The sequence below is a fragment of the Culicoides brevitarsis genome, chromosome 1 (genome assembly GCF_036172545.1).
Source record: "Culicoides brevitarsis isolate CSIRO-B50_1 chromosome 1, AGI_CSIRO_Cbre_v1, whole genome shotgun sequence".
NCBI lineage: Eukaryota > Metazoa > Arthropoda > Insecta > Diptera > Ceratopogonidae > Culicoides > Culicoides brevitarsis.
This window is the reverse complement of record NC_087085.1, coordinates 7645871-7662267: the sequence shown is the minus strand read 5'-3', so window position 1 is coordinate 7662267 and position 16397 is coordinate 7645871. Positions and strand designations below refer to the sequence as shown.

Genomic DNA, 16397 nt, shown 5'->3' with positions numbered 1-16397 from the left:
AATAAAACTGTTCAATCACTATAAAGGTGCGCCTTCACAACTTTTTCTTATCGCGTGTATCTCTTCTTCTAAATCATTATCATCTTAATAATAATAATAAAGTCTCCCCATTCATAAGATTCACAATCAAAATGTAATTCATCATTTAAAAACTTTATTATTATTATTTTGTTTTTTTTTGTTTTTTGGAAAAAAAAAAATAAAAATTTCCAATGTGATGATCAATATATTTATCAAATTTTTGCTATAAATTATTGGCTTGTCATCAAAGTACATTATTTTTAGCTGTACACACACATGACACACGACATGAATATTAAATGAAGTCTTTTTCATATTTTATTGCAATTTTCACGTTATTCTTCATGCAGCTCTTATCGATATTTTTTGATCAAATAATTATCATTTATAACATTGTCATCTCTGTGTGAGAGGCTTGTCAGCGATGCGCTTTAATATGATCATTTTTGGAAATATCACAAGTTTTTTTAATGTAATTTTTGAATTGTTTTCTTTAATTGTTGTATTTATCAACTCAATGTGAGGCATTTTTTACATATTTTAAAAAATTTAAAAAAAAATCAAATTATTCATAAAAACATTGTAATATTGCCAATAAATTAATTTTAATTTTAATTAAAATTTTAAATTAATTTAATAAAATTTTTGCACTTTTAGAAAATTTAATTTTAACATAAATTAATTTGAATAATATTTTATTTATTTATTTATTTTTTTTTGTTAATTAAAATTTTTTAAATTATTTTTTTAAAATTTTTATGGAATTATTTTTAAAAAAATAAATCAATTAATTATTTATTAAATCAACTAAAATTAATTTTAAAAAAAAAATAAATATTTATTAAAATTACTTATCAATTAAAAAAATTAAAATTTTATTTAACTCATAAAAAGAAAAAAATATTTTTTTTGAAATTTTAAACGAAAATCAATTAAGTTGAATTTTTTAGAAAAATTGCATAAATAAAATTAATTAAATTAATTTTAAAAAAATATATTAATAAATTTTATATCAAAATATTTCATTTAAAAATTTTATTTTAAATAAAAATAAAAACAAAAATTTTAGTAAATAATATTACCTTATTAAAATCACCTGAATAATTTTTGATTCAAAATTTTTATATAATTTAAAAATAATTATTTTTATAATTTTTTTTTTAGAAAAATCACATGAATAAAATTAAAACTACCTAATTAAATTAAAAAAAGGAAAAATAAATATTTAAACAAAATAACATAAGTAAGTAAATATTTAACTCCTAATTATGCTAATATCTCAAATTAATGGTTTACCTTTTTTCTTTTTGCTCATCCTCAATGTTATTAATTCAAATTGACTTTTCTTCGCCACAACGACGAACCATCATGCATGGAAATTTTTGCATAATTTTTTTTTTGCTTCTGGAATGCAACGACGAGTGTCCCAAAATTAAGAAAAAAGTGTCCCGATTCGATTTAAAATAAAAATTGGCTTCGTTACATAAACAGCAACAGCTTTATAATAATTATATGATCTTCTTTTGCATGCAATTTGCATCGTCATGGACACACGAGTCGCACGCGTTTTATGCATACATTAAAAGTTCACTGCCTCTCCTCAGTGCATTTGATTTTGATAAGTTTTTTTTTGCCTTTTTTTATTTATAGATTTTTGTCATTTTTCAGGGTGGTCATTACGCGTCAAATGGAGCAGAAACGAGAACGGAGGCAATTAATTTGGCGATGGAGAAAAAAAATTTAATCACAGCTTAAAAAATTTCGAAGCGCAAACAAAAAGTTAATTACTTTCTACCTTATCTTCGGAGATTTTTACGATTATTTTATTCTGATAGTTTTTGTCAAGCCAAAAAAAATGTATCTTGTTAAATGAACGCCTTTCGTTGCTCCTGCTTGTTCGCAGTACGCGCCGTTAAATGTTTTTAAAATGATTGATGCATCTGCTCTGCAAGTCATAATAATAATGATTGAATATGTTATAGAGAGGCAAACAAGTGCAGTTAAGTGAGTGAAGGCTCTCTTAATTTTTTTTTAGCTTTAAAAATTTGTCGATGACGCGACGAAGACCATCAAATGAACAATATAAACTTTAATGCTCGTGCTTAAATGTGATTATAGCATTTGTCGGCTTATCGATTCGTATTTATTTAAAAAAAAAAAAATAAAAAAAACGAAAATGACTGATAAACACCTTTCGAAAAAAAAAACTTTTTTTTTTAATATTCTTTCGAGCAATTATTCATAAATTTGTTTATTTTCTCTTTAACTCCAAAATTTAATTTTTTTTCTTTCAACTAATTATTGAGTGAGTTTTTTCTTGCGAATATTATTTATTTATGATAACTTTTGGTTTGCAAACATTAAGTCATCAACAGGATTAGCGCACATCATGAAACGCGAAGCGAGCGATTTAAGCACGAAAATATCTTAATAACTTTATTTACATTCCGAACCGAGAGCGTTGATAATTTTTAATTTATGTCAATTATTTTTTTTTATTTTTAATTTAATTATTTCTGCAAACAAAGTAACTTTTCACTCAAAGATGCCACCCTGTTAATAAAAATAAAATAATTAAGTGCAACTCAGTCGCAATATTCGGTAAAGTTCTCCTGCTGCGATATTGGCTGTCAACTGCTTTTTTTGAATGAATTTTTAATTAGCAATTGACCTGCATGTCGTTCGTTCGTTTTTTTTCTCGTCTTCGTCTTTTTGTAAATGCGACAATTTGTATGCAAACCGCAGGAATTTGTTGTTCGATCTGATTAAAGCTAATTTAGATTAGATTAAGACAAAAGTGATAAAGGATGTGTGGCACAAATTTCGTTCGATATCTGATCTGCGTCGCTCGTGATTATCATCTTTCGAATTATCTCTTAATTTTATTACTTAATAATGGCGCGCATAAAATGATATTTAATGTATCTTATTTGGAACCAGAAATACAACAATGTTGCATAAATTACTTACCGATATCAGTAATTTTGTGTCGGATGTTCATTAACGAAGGGAAAATAAAAAAAAATAAATGAAAAAAAATATTTTAAATAAAAAAAATTAAAAGAATTTTGAAAACTTTAAAAAAAATATATAAAATTATAAATATTTATAATTTAAAAATATAAATTTTTTTAAAAAAATCATAAAAAAAAAATTAAAATATTTTTATTTAAAAAATTAATATTTAAAGATATAAATAATAAATAATAAAAATTTAATATAATTAAAAATAATATAATATTTTTTTTTCCAAAAAACGGTCATGAATTTTTTTTTTTATTTTTTCAAAAATCAAGGAAATTTCGATCGAAAAAAAAATCTTTAGAATGAATATTTATTCAATTTTAGGCTTAAAACTGGTCAAAAAATGACATGTAAAAAAATCAGCGTTTTTACTTCCAAACGCTGATTTTTTTGTTTCGTCAAATATCGACCCAATATGAACAAAAATCATCTTTAGAATGAATATTTATTCAATTTTAGGCTTAAAACTGGTCAAAAAATGACATGTAAAAAAATCAGCGTTTTTACTTCCAAACGCTGATTTTTTTGTTTCGTCAAATATCGACCCAATATGAACAGAAATCATCTTTAGAATGAATATTTATTCAATTTTAGGCTTAAAACTGGTCAAAAAATGACATGTAAAAAAATCAGCGTTTTTACTTCCAAACGCTGATTTTTTTGTTTCGTCAAATATCGACCCAATATGAACAGAAATCATCTTTAGAATGGATATTTATTCAATTTTAGGCTTAAAACTGGTCAAAAAATGACATGTAAAAAAATCAGCGTTTTTACTTCCAAACGCTGATTTTTTTGTTTCGTCAAATATCGACCCAATATGAACAGAAATCATCTTTAGAATGAATATTTATTCAATTTTAGGCTTAAAACTGGTCAAAAAATGACATGTAAAAAAATCAGCGTTTTTACTTCCAAACGCTGATTTTTTTGTTTCGTCAAATATCGACCCAATATGAACAAAAATCAGTTTTAGAATGAATATTTATTCAATTTTAGGCTTAAAAGTGATCAAAAAATGACATGTAAAAAAATCAGCGTTTTTACTTCCAAACGCTGATTTTTTTGTTTCGTCAAATATCGACCCAATATGAACAGAAATCATCTTTAGAATGAATATTTATTCAATTTTAGGCTTAAAACTGGTCAAAAAATGACATGTAAAAAAATCAGCGTTTTTACTTCCAAACGCTGATTTTTTTGTTTCGTCAAATATCGACCCAATATGAACAGAAATGAACTTTAGAATGAATATTTATTCAATTTTAGGCTTAAAACTGGTCAAAAAATGACATGTAAAAAAATCAGCGTTTTTACTTCCAAACGCTGATTTTTTTGTTTCGTCAAATATCGACCCAATATGAACAGAAATCATCTTTAGAATGAATATTTATTCAATTTTAGGCTTAAAAGTGATCAAAAAATGACATGTAAAAAAATCAGCGTTTTTACTTCCAAACGCTGATTTTTTTGTTTCGTCAAATATCGACCCAATATGAACAGAAATCATCTTTAGAATGAATATTTATTCAATTTTAGGCTTAAAACTGGTCAAAAAATGACATGTAAAAAAATCAGCGTTTTTACTTCCAAACGCTGATTTTTTTGTTTCGTCAAATATCGACCCAATATGAACAGAAATCAACTTTAGAATGAATATTTATTCAATTTTAGGCTTAAAACTGGTCAAAAAATGACATGTAAAAAAATCAGCGTTTTTACTTCCAAACGCTGATTTTTTTGTTTCGTCAAATATCGACCCAATATGAACAGAAATCATCTTTAGAATGAATATTTATTCAATTTTTATTTATTCAATTTTAGGCTTAAAACTGGTCAAAAAATGACATGTAAAAAAATCAGCGTTTTTACTTCCAAACGCTGATTTTTTTGTTTCGTCAAATATCGACCCACTATGAACAGAAATGAACTTTAGAATGAATATTTATTCAATTTTAGGCTTAAAACTGGTCAAAAAATGACTTGTAAAAAATCAGCGTTTTTACTTCCAAACGCTGATTTTTTTGTTTCGTCAAATATCGACCCAATATGATCGGAAATCGAATGAATATTTATTCAATTTTAGGCTTAAAACTGGTCAAAAAATGACATGTAAAAAAATCAGCGTTTTTACTTCCAAACGCTGATTTTTTTGTTTCGTCAAATATCGACCCAATATGAACAGAAATCATCTTTAGAATGAATATTTATTCAATTTTAGGCTTAAAACTGGTCAAAAAATGACATGTAAAAAAATCAGCGTTTTTACTTCCAAACGCTGATTTTTTTGTTTCATCAAATATCGACCCAATATGAACAGAAATCATCTTTAGAATGAATATTTATTCAATTTTAGGCTTAAAACTGGTCAAAAAATGACATGTAAAAAAATCAGCGTTTTTACTTCCAAACGCTGATTTTTTTGTTTCGTCAAATATCGACCGAATATGAACAGAAATGAACTTTAGAATGAATATTTATTCAATTTTAGCTTTGAAATCTATCGAAAGTTGATTAAAACTTGACTTGAAAAATTTCATGACCGTTTTTCTTCTTTTTCGAGGAGTACGAAAATGTGAAATTAGGGGTACAAAATTATGAAATATATGCATTTCAATGGAAAGTCTGTAGTTGATAAAAAGTTCGGAAAATTGAAATGAGGAGTATGAAATTGTAAAGTGAGGACAACAATAAAGATATGTATGTAATATCGAAATGCGGTATAGTATGTCGTTCTTTAGACGACTACTTTTTCTATTTTTTATTTATTTATTCATTTTTTATAATAAAAAATTAATATAATTATATAAAAATTATCAAAATTAAAAAAATTTTAACATAAAATAACGTATCAATGAAATTATTTTTTTAATAAATAATAATTTATAAATTTTATTTTATTTTTAATTATTTTTTTATAATTTTTAAATAAAATTGAAAATACATAATTTTAAAAATAATTAAATTGAATTAAAAAAAATTATATTGATACTTTTAATAATTATGTTTCCATAAAAGCTAATAATTTAGAAAAATACTAAAATAAAATAAAATAAAAAAAATAATAATTTAGACTTTAGTCTTATTATGAATAATTTTTTTTTCAACTTTCAGTAAGTTTTTTTTATTTTTTAGCGATTTACATTCGAAATTGCTAACAAAATAATTTCTATTTATTAAAAAAATAATTTAAAACGTAAAATTTTAACAAAATTCATTTACTTCGTAAAAATTTGTAAGTCAATTCGAAAAAAAAATTAAATAAAAAAAATCACTCGTTACAAAGTCTGAAGTAACATGATGTTTCGCGCACCTTTTAATGCATTCGTACAATCAATGATCATGATAATATTACACGCTCCAGCTAATTAACAGTGTTTTAATGTTGTGTGTAAAGATAATAGTGTCAGTACTTGATGCAAGAATTTATCGATTACCGTACGACAATTATTTACATAAAAGCCTCATGGCTACGAAATCGACCGAATTTGTGTCATTTGCCATAAAAACGATTATTGAAGCCACACTTTTCGCATCTGTCATACCTTTTTGTGTCCCGATAACTATCATATCATTATTATTTAAATGAGAATTCTTTTTTATTGTCTTTTAGTTTTTTTTTCTCTTTACATGTAAGGCGAATTGCGGTTCAAATAAAGACAGAAGTGGTCAATCCTTTTATTTCCGACATGCTGGATGGAAAATATGGAGACTTAATAAATAATATTTTATTGCAGTGCTGAGTCCATTGGTTGTCATTATTGTTATATTGTCTGAGGGAACAACATTCGTCAAGAGAATTCGGGACAGCTGTCGTGTAAGTGACACAAAGTATGGAAAGTTGACTTAATTACTCGAAAAAATTCAAGAAGTAATAAAATAAATACAAAATATTCGCTATCTAGTATCATGATCTCTCCAAAGAGATTAAATTTTGTGAAAGGATGAAATTGATTTGATTTTTTCCAGATGCCTTGTCATTACGTAACATTACAAAATTGCTCTTAATTTCTAACAAAAAAGAGAATCGCGAAAAAAAAATTATTTAAAAACGACACCGTGCTGTATATTTACGATCCATCTCATCAAACATTATCCCAGAGGCGAGCGAAAAACGCGACATTATGTTCGGCTCCTTTAAAATTATTTTTTCGTTGGTTTCTCTTTCATCGCGTTTTTTTCTTTCATATAAATAAATTATTATTGTCACTAAGAGTAAAGATGTTTCAAGAACAAAACAAAATAAAATAAAAAAAATCAAGAGACAGCACAAAAAGTACGCGTGCGCAAGAGATTTTAAATGATTCTTGCTCTTATGCTTCTTATTATTATTTTTTTCTTTTTAAGCAATAATATGTTTTACCACAACTTTTTAATAAAAAATACACATATAAATAATAATAATGCAAAAAATCTGTTCAATGTCAAGGTAACAAAATTTTATGCTGGTCGTTTCTTTTGAATGAATTTTTGCATTGATTGTCGGATGAAAAAAAAATATTAAAAAAGAAAAAAAATAATTGAAGTTACATTTAATTGAGATATCAAAAGAGATTTTTGTAATAATGAATATTGTGAACATTTAAGATCGCGATGATAGTAATTTTTGATTGAATTTTAATGAGTGCAATGACTTTTAATGCAAATTTTTAATTTGTTGCTTTGATCATAATTTAAATAAATTTTGATATTTTATAATGAATTTGAGTTTTTTAATAATTAATAATGCTTTTGATTTTTTTTTAATGAAAATTTATAATAAAATAATTTTATAGTATATTTTGTAATTTTTTAATAAATATTTTTTTTATTTTGAATTGAATAAAATAATTTTTAAAGAAATTAAGGACTGATTTGGAATATCTAATATTAAAATACATTCAAAAGAGGAATAAATTTTTAATGTTTCAATTTTTTTATTAATTTTTAATACAAAAAGCGTGTCATTTTGACGAAGAAAAATATTGAACTCGCTCAATTTTTCAAATTTTTGTATAGAAGTAGATATACAAAATTTAATATTTTATGATTATTTTTATAAAATTAAATTAGTTTTTATATATATTAATATATTAATATATATTTATTTTAATAATTAATAATGATATTTTAGTTATAATATAATATAATATATTATAATATAATATTCAATAAAAAATACATTTAACTATTTTATTGGCACAATTACAGTAATTTTTCTTGTTTTAAATGAATTATTGTTGAAAAAGATTGTTTGCAAACATAATAGTTATAATAATATAACTTTGTATAATATTAACGAAAAGATTAAAAAAAAAATACTTTTCTGGCTTCCAGAGTTCAATAATATGATATAATAAGTTTTTACATGAAAAACTAAAATGGAGGGTTAAAATTTTGATTTTTCCTCATTTGTACCTTTCAAAGGCTTCAGTTTGTATTTTCAATATTTTATTGGTTTGCTTGACGCTCTTTAAAGGTTTCGCACCGGTATAATGGGATCTTGGATTCTAACGTTGCACAGATTAGCTCAAAGGCACAAACAGCAAGTACAAACGGAGAAATGCAGACCAATATGTTTTTTTTTATATTTTACTGGATTAAAGTCGACATATGGCGTCTGGTTAGCGTCGCTTTGTTCTCTTTTGGGTATTCCAACACCCTTCCTACGTTTGAAATTAAAGTAATTTAAAATATACTGTTTTATTTAAAAGTTCATTTATTCCCAGTAATTCGTTATCCTTTTAATATATTTGTTAAATGCATATGGAGAAGCGACTATCTGAAATCTGAGAAACAAATCTAATTACATCGAACGAAGACAAAAAAAAATACAGAAAATCATTGAACTTGAGAGAATGAGAAAAATTAAAAGATTTTTTTAAAATTTATTTATCGAAGTCATTATGTTGTCATTTTGTCAGAAGATATATTCAGATTGGAAATTCGATCTTAAATATATTTTTTTAAATCAAATTTTTGAATTAAAAAATATTTTGAATTTATTAATTTAAAACTTTTAATTTATAAAAATTAATTTTATTTATTTTTTTTATTTTTTAAAAAATTAATTTAAATTTTTAATATTTTTTAAAAAATAATTTAAAATAAATTTTAATTTTTATAAAAAAAAAATTTTTTTTAAATTATTTGTACTTAATATTAATTTATTTATATTAATTTTAATAATTTAAAATAAATAATAATTTTAAATATTAATTTAATAAAATAAATTTAATGTATTTTAATATTAAAAATTTTAAATTAATTAAATTTATTTATATTTTAATTTAAAATAATTTTTATTTTAAAAATTTTTCATTTATTTAATTTTAATTTTTTTTTATTTAAAATTTAATATTTTAAATAATGAATAATAATTATATTAAAATACTTACATATTTTATTTTTTATATTAAAAAAAAATTCAAAATTATTTTTTTATATTAAAATTTAAAACTTAATTTAATTTTTTAACAATTTTTTAATTAAAATTGAATTACAGAATTATTTTAAAATATTCATTTTTATATTAATTAATTTCAATATTTTTTTTCATTTAAAAAAAATTATTCTAAAATTTTTTTATTTATTTAAAGATTTCATCAAAAAATAAACAAGGAAGATAAGTAAATATTTTTTTATTGAAAAATGTCAGGTGTGCGAAAAAAACGAGGTGCGAGATAAACAGCCTCTGTTTAATTTTTTTTCTTATACTTATTAACGTTATCAGTATTTTTTTTATCGAAAAAGATAAACGTTCAATTTTCGGAATAACGGCAATATTTTCTTATATGATCCCAAAATTACACGTATCACGTATCAATAAGCTACCGAATCACATTGATTATCATTATTATTATTTTACATTAAATCGTATTTTAAAACGTTCAAGAATGATGAAAGTAAGTAAAGTGCCCAAAATTACACTATTAAACTTTCTTGTAATAAGGCACTTAAATTCAATCACATCGCAATTCAGCAACAAGAGTAAAGAGTCAAAATTTAAAAAAAAACATCAAAAGAGCTGTGAATAAAATACTTTGTTTAACATTTTAATAAATATAAATAATAATAATAATATCAAGACTCATTTTTACATGCTTTTACTCAGTTTGGGGAGAACGTGATTAATCAGACGTGAATTTATGATACTTTGACTTGCGTTAACCTTGGTAGGGATGTCGAAAAATTATTTTTTTTTTAATTTTTATTTATTTCAAAAATAATTTTTGACGAGCCTTAACAAGAATTTACAAAACGTGCAATATTTCGGTAGTTTAATGATATTAAAACAGTTATTACATTGTAATATCGTCTTTCCTGCTCTTATTTGGACGAAAATCAATTTAATTTTCCGCTGAATCGGTTGATTAAATATGGGCAACGTAAATTGATATTGTTACAAATATTGTTCCTGTTTCTGATGAGATCCTTAAACGTAAAATTTGATCTTCAACAAAGTAGTCAATTAAGGCGAAGCAGTAAATTCTCAAAAAAATGAGAAGTAATTAAGAAAGGTCACTTGAACGAATCCAGAATTTAATAAAATCTTAAACTTTCATTTCCATAAAAAAAAATTTAATAAAAAAAATCTGAAAAAAAAATCGTGATGGGTCAGTAAGGCAAGCCAGACGAAGAAAGATAAATGAATGCAAGGCAAAGTGAATGACAAAAACCTAATATTAATAATATCATAAATTTTGAATGGGATAGCAGGTGAAATTTTTAGTTTCATTAGTACACACATGCCACACAAACATAAAGGGCCGTTATAAATATCAGACGGAGTAAAAAACGAAAGAGAAAGAATCTGAACAACAAAAAAATTCAGTTTAATGGCACGAGCGCATTTAAGGATGTCGTCATTAAGGAACAATAAATACTTTTTTTTATTAATCACAAAAAATCACCTTTCGATATTTTTTTTTTTTTGGTTCGTCATCATCAACAACAAAACAAAAAAAAATCTAAATGAGCAACGAAAACGAAGGAAGATGAATAAGGATAAGAAAAGAACGGCAAAAATCCAGACATTCTGGTTCAGAGACATGCGTTTATTATCGGGTCAAGGAACTTGTTGGTCAGCTGTTGATAGAGCATTTTTGTGTGTGTTTGTAAGAAATTCTTCGGGTAATTGACGAAATGCACATTAGCGCTTCGTTTGGAGTTGTAATTATTTCCTAAAAATAAATTTTTCGTCAATCCTGTAAATTTTTTTTTAAATTTTTGAAAAGGAGGAAAAAGAAATTACAAATTGATCATCGGTCTATAAAATTTTTAATTATTGGCACGCACCAAGGAAACCTCGTCATGTTACATGCACCCTCGTTTTATTTTTTAAAGTTGACTTGCAAGCTCATCATAGACACCATATGGAGTTGCTTAATAAAAATAAAATAAATCATTGGTGAATAAACTAATGAATGATTTTTTTCGAAAGGAACAGTGCGTTTTGTTTAAATTTCGTTAAAAAAATTATTTTTATAATAAGATATGTTTAAAAAAAAAAATTTTAAATTATTTAATTATAAAATTTAATTTAATTGAAAATTTTCGTTCAAATTTTAAAAAAATCAAAATTAAAATAAAACAAGTGGGAAATTAAATTTAAAAAAATTACAAAAATGAAAAAAAAAATTATAAAAATATATGTGTTAAATAATATTTTATTTTATTTTTTTTTTTTATTTTTAATTATTTTATTTATTTATTCTTAAATATTGTAAAATAAATAAAAACCCAATTCACATAAAATATTTTCGTTTGATTTTTAAGGTACTTTTAATATTTTTTTTACTCAAATTATTTTTAATAATTATAAATTTTATTTTTTTATATTTTTTGTTTGTTACCTATTTTTAATAAAAAAATAAAAAAAAAATATATATGAATAATTAGATAAAATAAAAAATAATATTGTTTTTTTTTAAATTTTTAATTTAATTTTATAATTTTATAAAATTTTATAATTTTTTTTAAAATAATATTGATAAAAATTAAAAAATAATAATAATAAATTTAAAATTAATTTTTTTTAATAAATTTAAAATATATAAAAAGTAAATTAATTAGGTAATTAAAAATTTCATAAAAATCAAACAAAATAAAATTTAATTTAAAATTATTTTTTATTATTATTATTTTTTTTTAATTAAATAAAAAAAATTAAAATTAAACTCCCTGTACAATTCTCAAGCCATCAACCTATATTCGGTCCGCAAAAGGTGTTTCAAATTAAACAGTTCATCTTCTCTCTGATCAACAATAAAAATAATATGATACATAATGATGAAACAAAAAAAAAACTTATATGAGGATATACTTTAAAACGGAAATGCATCAAAAATAAACTTTTGAGGGGTGATGACTAGCAAAACTAATGAAGTAAGTATTTCAAGACTTTATAAAAAAATAATTATAAGTCAGATTTTATGCGTTATTTTTTTTTTTAAATACAAAAAAAAATTAAAGATTACAAAAAAAAGAAATTTTTTAACATTTGATCGAATATTAAACAAACGCTAATAAATATCATACAAAGAAAAAAAAAATATTCAACAGATTAAAGGTGACAGGTGCGCTTAAATAATTTATTTTTCGAGATACGTGTTAAAGATTTAGGTGTTCTTTGTGCATGTGCCCGCCACATTTCACGTTATTTACACAGAAGAAAGGTCCTTAGATTTCTATTTTTTGATAATCCTGAATACTTTATTTTATTAATGATGAAAAAATTCATGGCAGCAGGTTGATTTTTGTTTAGAACAAAGCATATTAAGGACTACTGTTCAAAAATTTTTCCATTCTTAACACACAAATGTGAGATTTCGAGTGTAATAAAGTTAATAAATCTCTTATTCGTTACACTTTTGGGTCACGCGCAGCTTGTATCTCAAGTAATTGTCACAAAAAAAAAAAACTATTTTTATGATAAATAAATGGACGTGACATTAATATTCATTTAGCTCATATTTATCTCGTGACAAAAACGAACAAGCCGTAAAGCAGTTAGAACGACTAACAATGTTCCTGAAAGATGTAAAGTACAAATGAAAAAGGAAATCGACAACAATATCAAATTAATAACTTCCTATACGAGAAATTTGTGTGCAGCGAGTGTCTTTTTATTCATTTACAAGCACTTAAGAATATCTAAGGGAGCTTTCGGTATGAATCAATGCAAAGTGAGCAAACCACAGTAGGTAGGATCGATTCAAGGCATTCAAGTTTTTGCTACTTGGGTGGTAACTCCAATCAAAATACAAATTTTTCGAGTAGTATTGAGGGCCTAAAAAGAAAAAAATCATTAAAAATTTATTTTTTATGAATAAAAAAAATTCATACATCAACAAATCGCTCCAAATTTGCTTCCCCAAAACCGCCAACCGTCATAACTTTTGCATTTTGAGCCATTTGGATGACCTGCAAGACCGTTTTTTTGTTACTTGTGTTCATCGCATACCATTTTGAGTTGTAGATCGCATCACTGATGCCCGAATAGCTGTCCTGAACTCTTGTACTGATGAATGACATCAGAAAATATTGCGAGGTCAATACGATGCCGCCCAAAAAAGTAGGTCCCATGCCTGCAGGATATAATTGGAACATGGTAAAGTTCACGCCGTGAATTAAAATCATCGCGAATTCCCAAATTAGGGTTCCAAGGGAGTAAAGTTCGAAGGTTTGGTTGGTTACGCTGTGAAAAAAAAAAATTATTAGGCGAGTTTTAATTTTTTTTTTAAATTTAATTTAATTTTAATTTTGTTAATTTTTTTTAAATTTTAATTTAAATTTAATGTAATTTCAATTTAGTTTTATCTTATTTTTAAAAATTTTAAATAAAATTTTATTTTAATTTAATTTTTTTTTAAATTTAATTTTTTTAAATTTAGTTTTAATTTAAATTTAATTTAATTTAATTTATTTTAATTAAATTTTAATTTTTTTATTAATATTTTTTATACCAAAAAATTAAAAAAAATAATTAAAAATTAAAAAACATATTTTTTTTCAGCAAAAAAAACTTTTAGAATTAATCCAAACCAAGCAAAAACGAAAAATTTTAAATTTTAAAAATATTTTTCGAAAAAACTAACTTACCTCATAATCTCGTTGTGAAGCAAAACAATATTCTCCATCAATTTTTGAGATTTTTTGTCACCAACATAATTTTCAATTAATTTTTTCTTGTAATTCGTCTCTTCAATTTCTCCAATTTTGTGCAAAATATCATGCAAAAAGTGAGTTTGAGCAATTAGATGTCCCGTGAATATCGCATAAAGCATAATATATCCAAACATAACGATCGAAAAATTAAATGCGATCCAATTTTGATAGATAAAATTCAGGCAATGCTCGTAAAAGGGATCATTATCCGTGTAAGGCAGCAAAATCGGCATAGCATTCTCAATTGGTAACAAAATTGGTGATATCATGAAAAATATGAAGCATACAACTTGTAAAATCATCAAATATCTAAAAAAAAAATATAAAAAAAATTAAAATTTTAAAGTTAAAAAAATTACTTACTTGAAAACTTTCCAAATAACGACTGCTATCTCCGTAAAATCAAATTTGCAACCGAAAGCTTCTTCATATTTTTGTTGCTGATACAATTTTTTCACCCAATTTATGACTTTGCGATATTTTTTCTCATTGAAGAAAAAATGAATTTCCATCACGAAGAGTCCCGTTAAAGTTGGAGTCAAACAAACTAATAACATTTTATCCTGAAACGGTGTCTCTGGGTCGAAAATTATTGCGTAATAGGACATTGTTAGGAATAACGTCATAATTGTGTAGTTCATGAGTATCAAGAACCATTGAAATTTTGTTTTTGGCTTCTCGTCGAACAAATTCAAGCCAAGAACATTTTTTATAAAATTATTTAAAATTTTGAAAGGTTTTTCCATGTTGATGTTTTCACGAGGAAAGAATCCAAACGAAAGTTCTTTTAACTTCATTTTCAATGGTTTTTATACCAAAATGGAAAATTTTTCGATATTTCACATTTTTTAGTGAAATCTGTCACAAAATTGTCAATTTTAGCTTGAAAAGTGCTAATTTACGGGAAATTACTTTCAAGAAACGTCTTTGCTTGTCAATCTTCGACGAAGCAATGTGCGTCGATACTTTTTCCTTGAATCGTCTTCGAAAAGAAAACTTGGAAAGACTTTAAATAATTCAGCTTTATGAAATGTTAATGAAAAAGTATTATATTGACTTTTAACTAGTTTTCATTAAATTTCTACGATTTTTGTCAAACTAACTTGATTCATTGGCTTTTGGTCTTACCTTAAACTTGTTGCTCGTTTTAAAAATAAATTTTAATGAATTAATAAAATTTAAATTTTTATAGCTTCGTCTGATGGTTCTGCCTAATGCGAAAGTTAAAGAATTGTTTAGGAATTGGCGGCGCCTATTTAAGCAGCGACAATGCGAAAAATATTAATAGTAGAAGGAATAATAAATTGAAAAACTAAATCAAATAATGTTCATTTCAAATGTGAATTTTTGTACAACTTACCCAAGCAACGACACATGTTTCGACGATAATTTTAATATTTCAGTGTTTCAAGTACTTTCAAAGGAAGAGTTAATGGGATAAATTGCAAATATGCAATTTTTAAAAATTAAAAAAATTTTTTTTTTTTAACATTTTCTTTATTCTTAAAAAATAGAATAAAAAGTTTTAAGGCAATAAAATTTTTTCAAAATAATTTTTTGTTTGGATTTATTGGTTAAAAATACGAAAATTAACTTTAACATGTATAAAAATTAATAAATATTTTTTTATTATTCTCATTATTTAGTGGAATTTGATTTTTATTAAATAAATTAATAATTAATTTTTAAAATATTTTTTTCGATAATAAAAAAACTATAAGAATATTTTTTTTTTAATTTTTTTAATAAAATGATTTAATAGAAAGTTTTATTAATACAATTGAATAAAAATAATTTAAATTAATTAAAAAATAAAAGTAAAAATTAAAAAAAAATTATATTATGAAATTTAATAAAATAAAAATTTTAGTTAAAAAATAAAATAATAAATAAATAAAATGAAATAATTAATTTTATTTTAAAAGAATGCATATATTTTTTTAATTATTTTTTTCTGTTAATTATGAAAATTTTGTTTAAAATAAAATTTGCATGACTTATTTTTTAAATTAAAAAAAAATAATACAAAATTTTTAATTTTTTTAATAACGTAATTTTAAGTAAGCTTATCAATAAAAATTTTACACAAATAAAAAAAAACTGTTTTCTGCCTTTTAAAAAATTAAATTTAAATTATAAATTTTCTTCAATATAAAAAAAAATTTTATTTAAAAAATTTAAATTTCCAAATATTTCATTTTTTA

At 23.3% G+C, this 16397-nt stretch overlaps 1 protein-coding gene across 1 annotated transcript; it reads right to left on the bottom strand.

The window, feature by feature from the left end:
* Positions 1 to 13249: 13249 nt before the first annotated feature.
* LOC134827580 (uncharacterized) lies at positions 13250 to 14801 on the bottom strand. The gene is made up of 4 exons (XM_063840293.1): positions 14557 to 14801; positions 14128 to 14502; positions 13372 to 13723; positions 13250 to 13315 (listed from the first exon to the last, which is right to left on the bottom strand). Exons 1-4 carry the CDS (start codon positions 14799 to 14801, stop codon positions 13250 to 13252), a joined length of 1038 nt encoding a protein of 345 aa, XP_063696363.1.
* Positions 14802 to 16397: the final 1596 nt, after the last annotated feature.

Coding starts and splice junctions, on each gene's coding strand:
- LOC134827580 (XM_063840293.1), bottom strand. CDS start 14,801: ATGTCCTATTACGCAATAATTTTCGACCCAGAGACACCGTTTCAGGAT. Junction 14,503..14,556: donor GTTATTTGGAAAGTTTTCAA/GTAAGTAATTTT, acceptor TTTTTTTTTTAG/ATATTTGATGATTTTACAAG. Junction 13,724..14,127: donor CTTCACAACGAGATTATGAG/GTAAGTTAGTTT, acceptor TTTTTTTCACAG/CGTAACCAACCAAACCTTCG.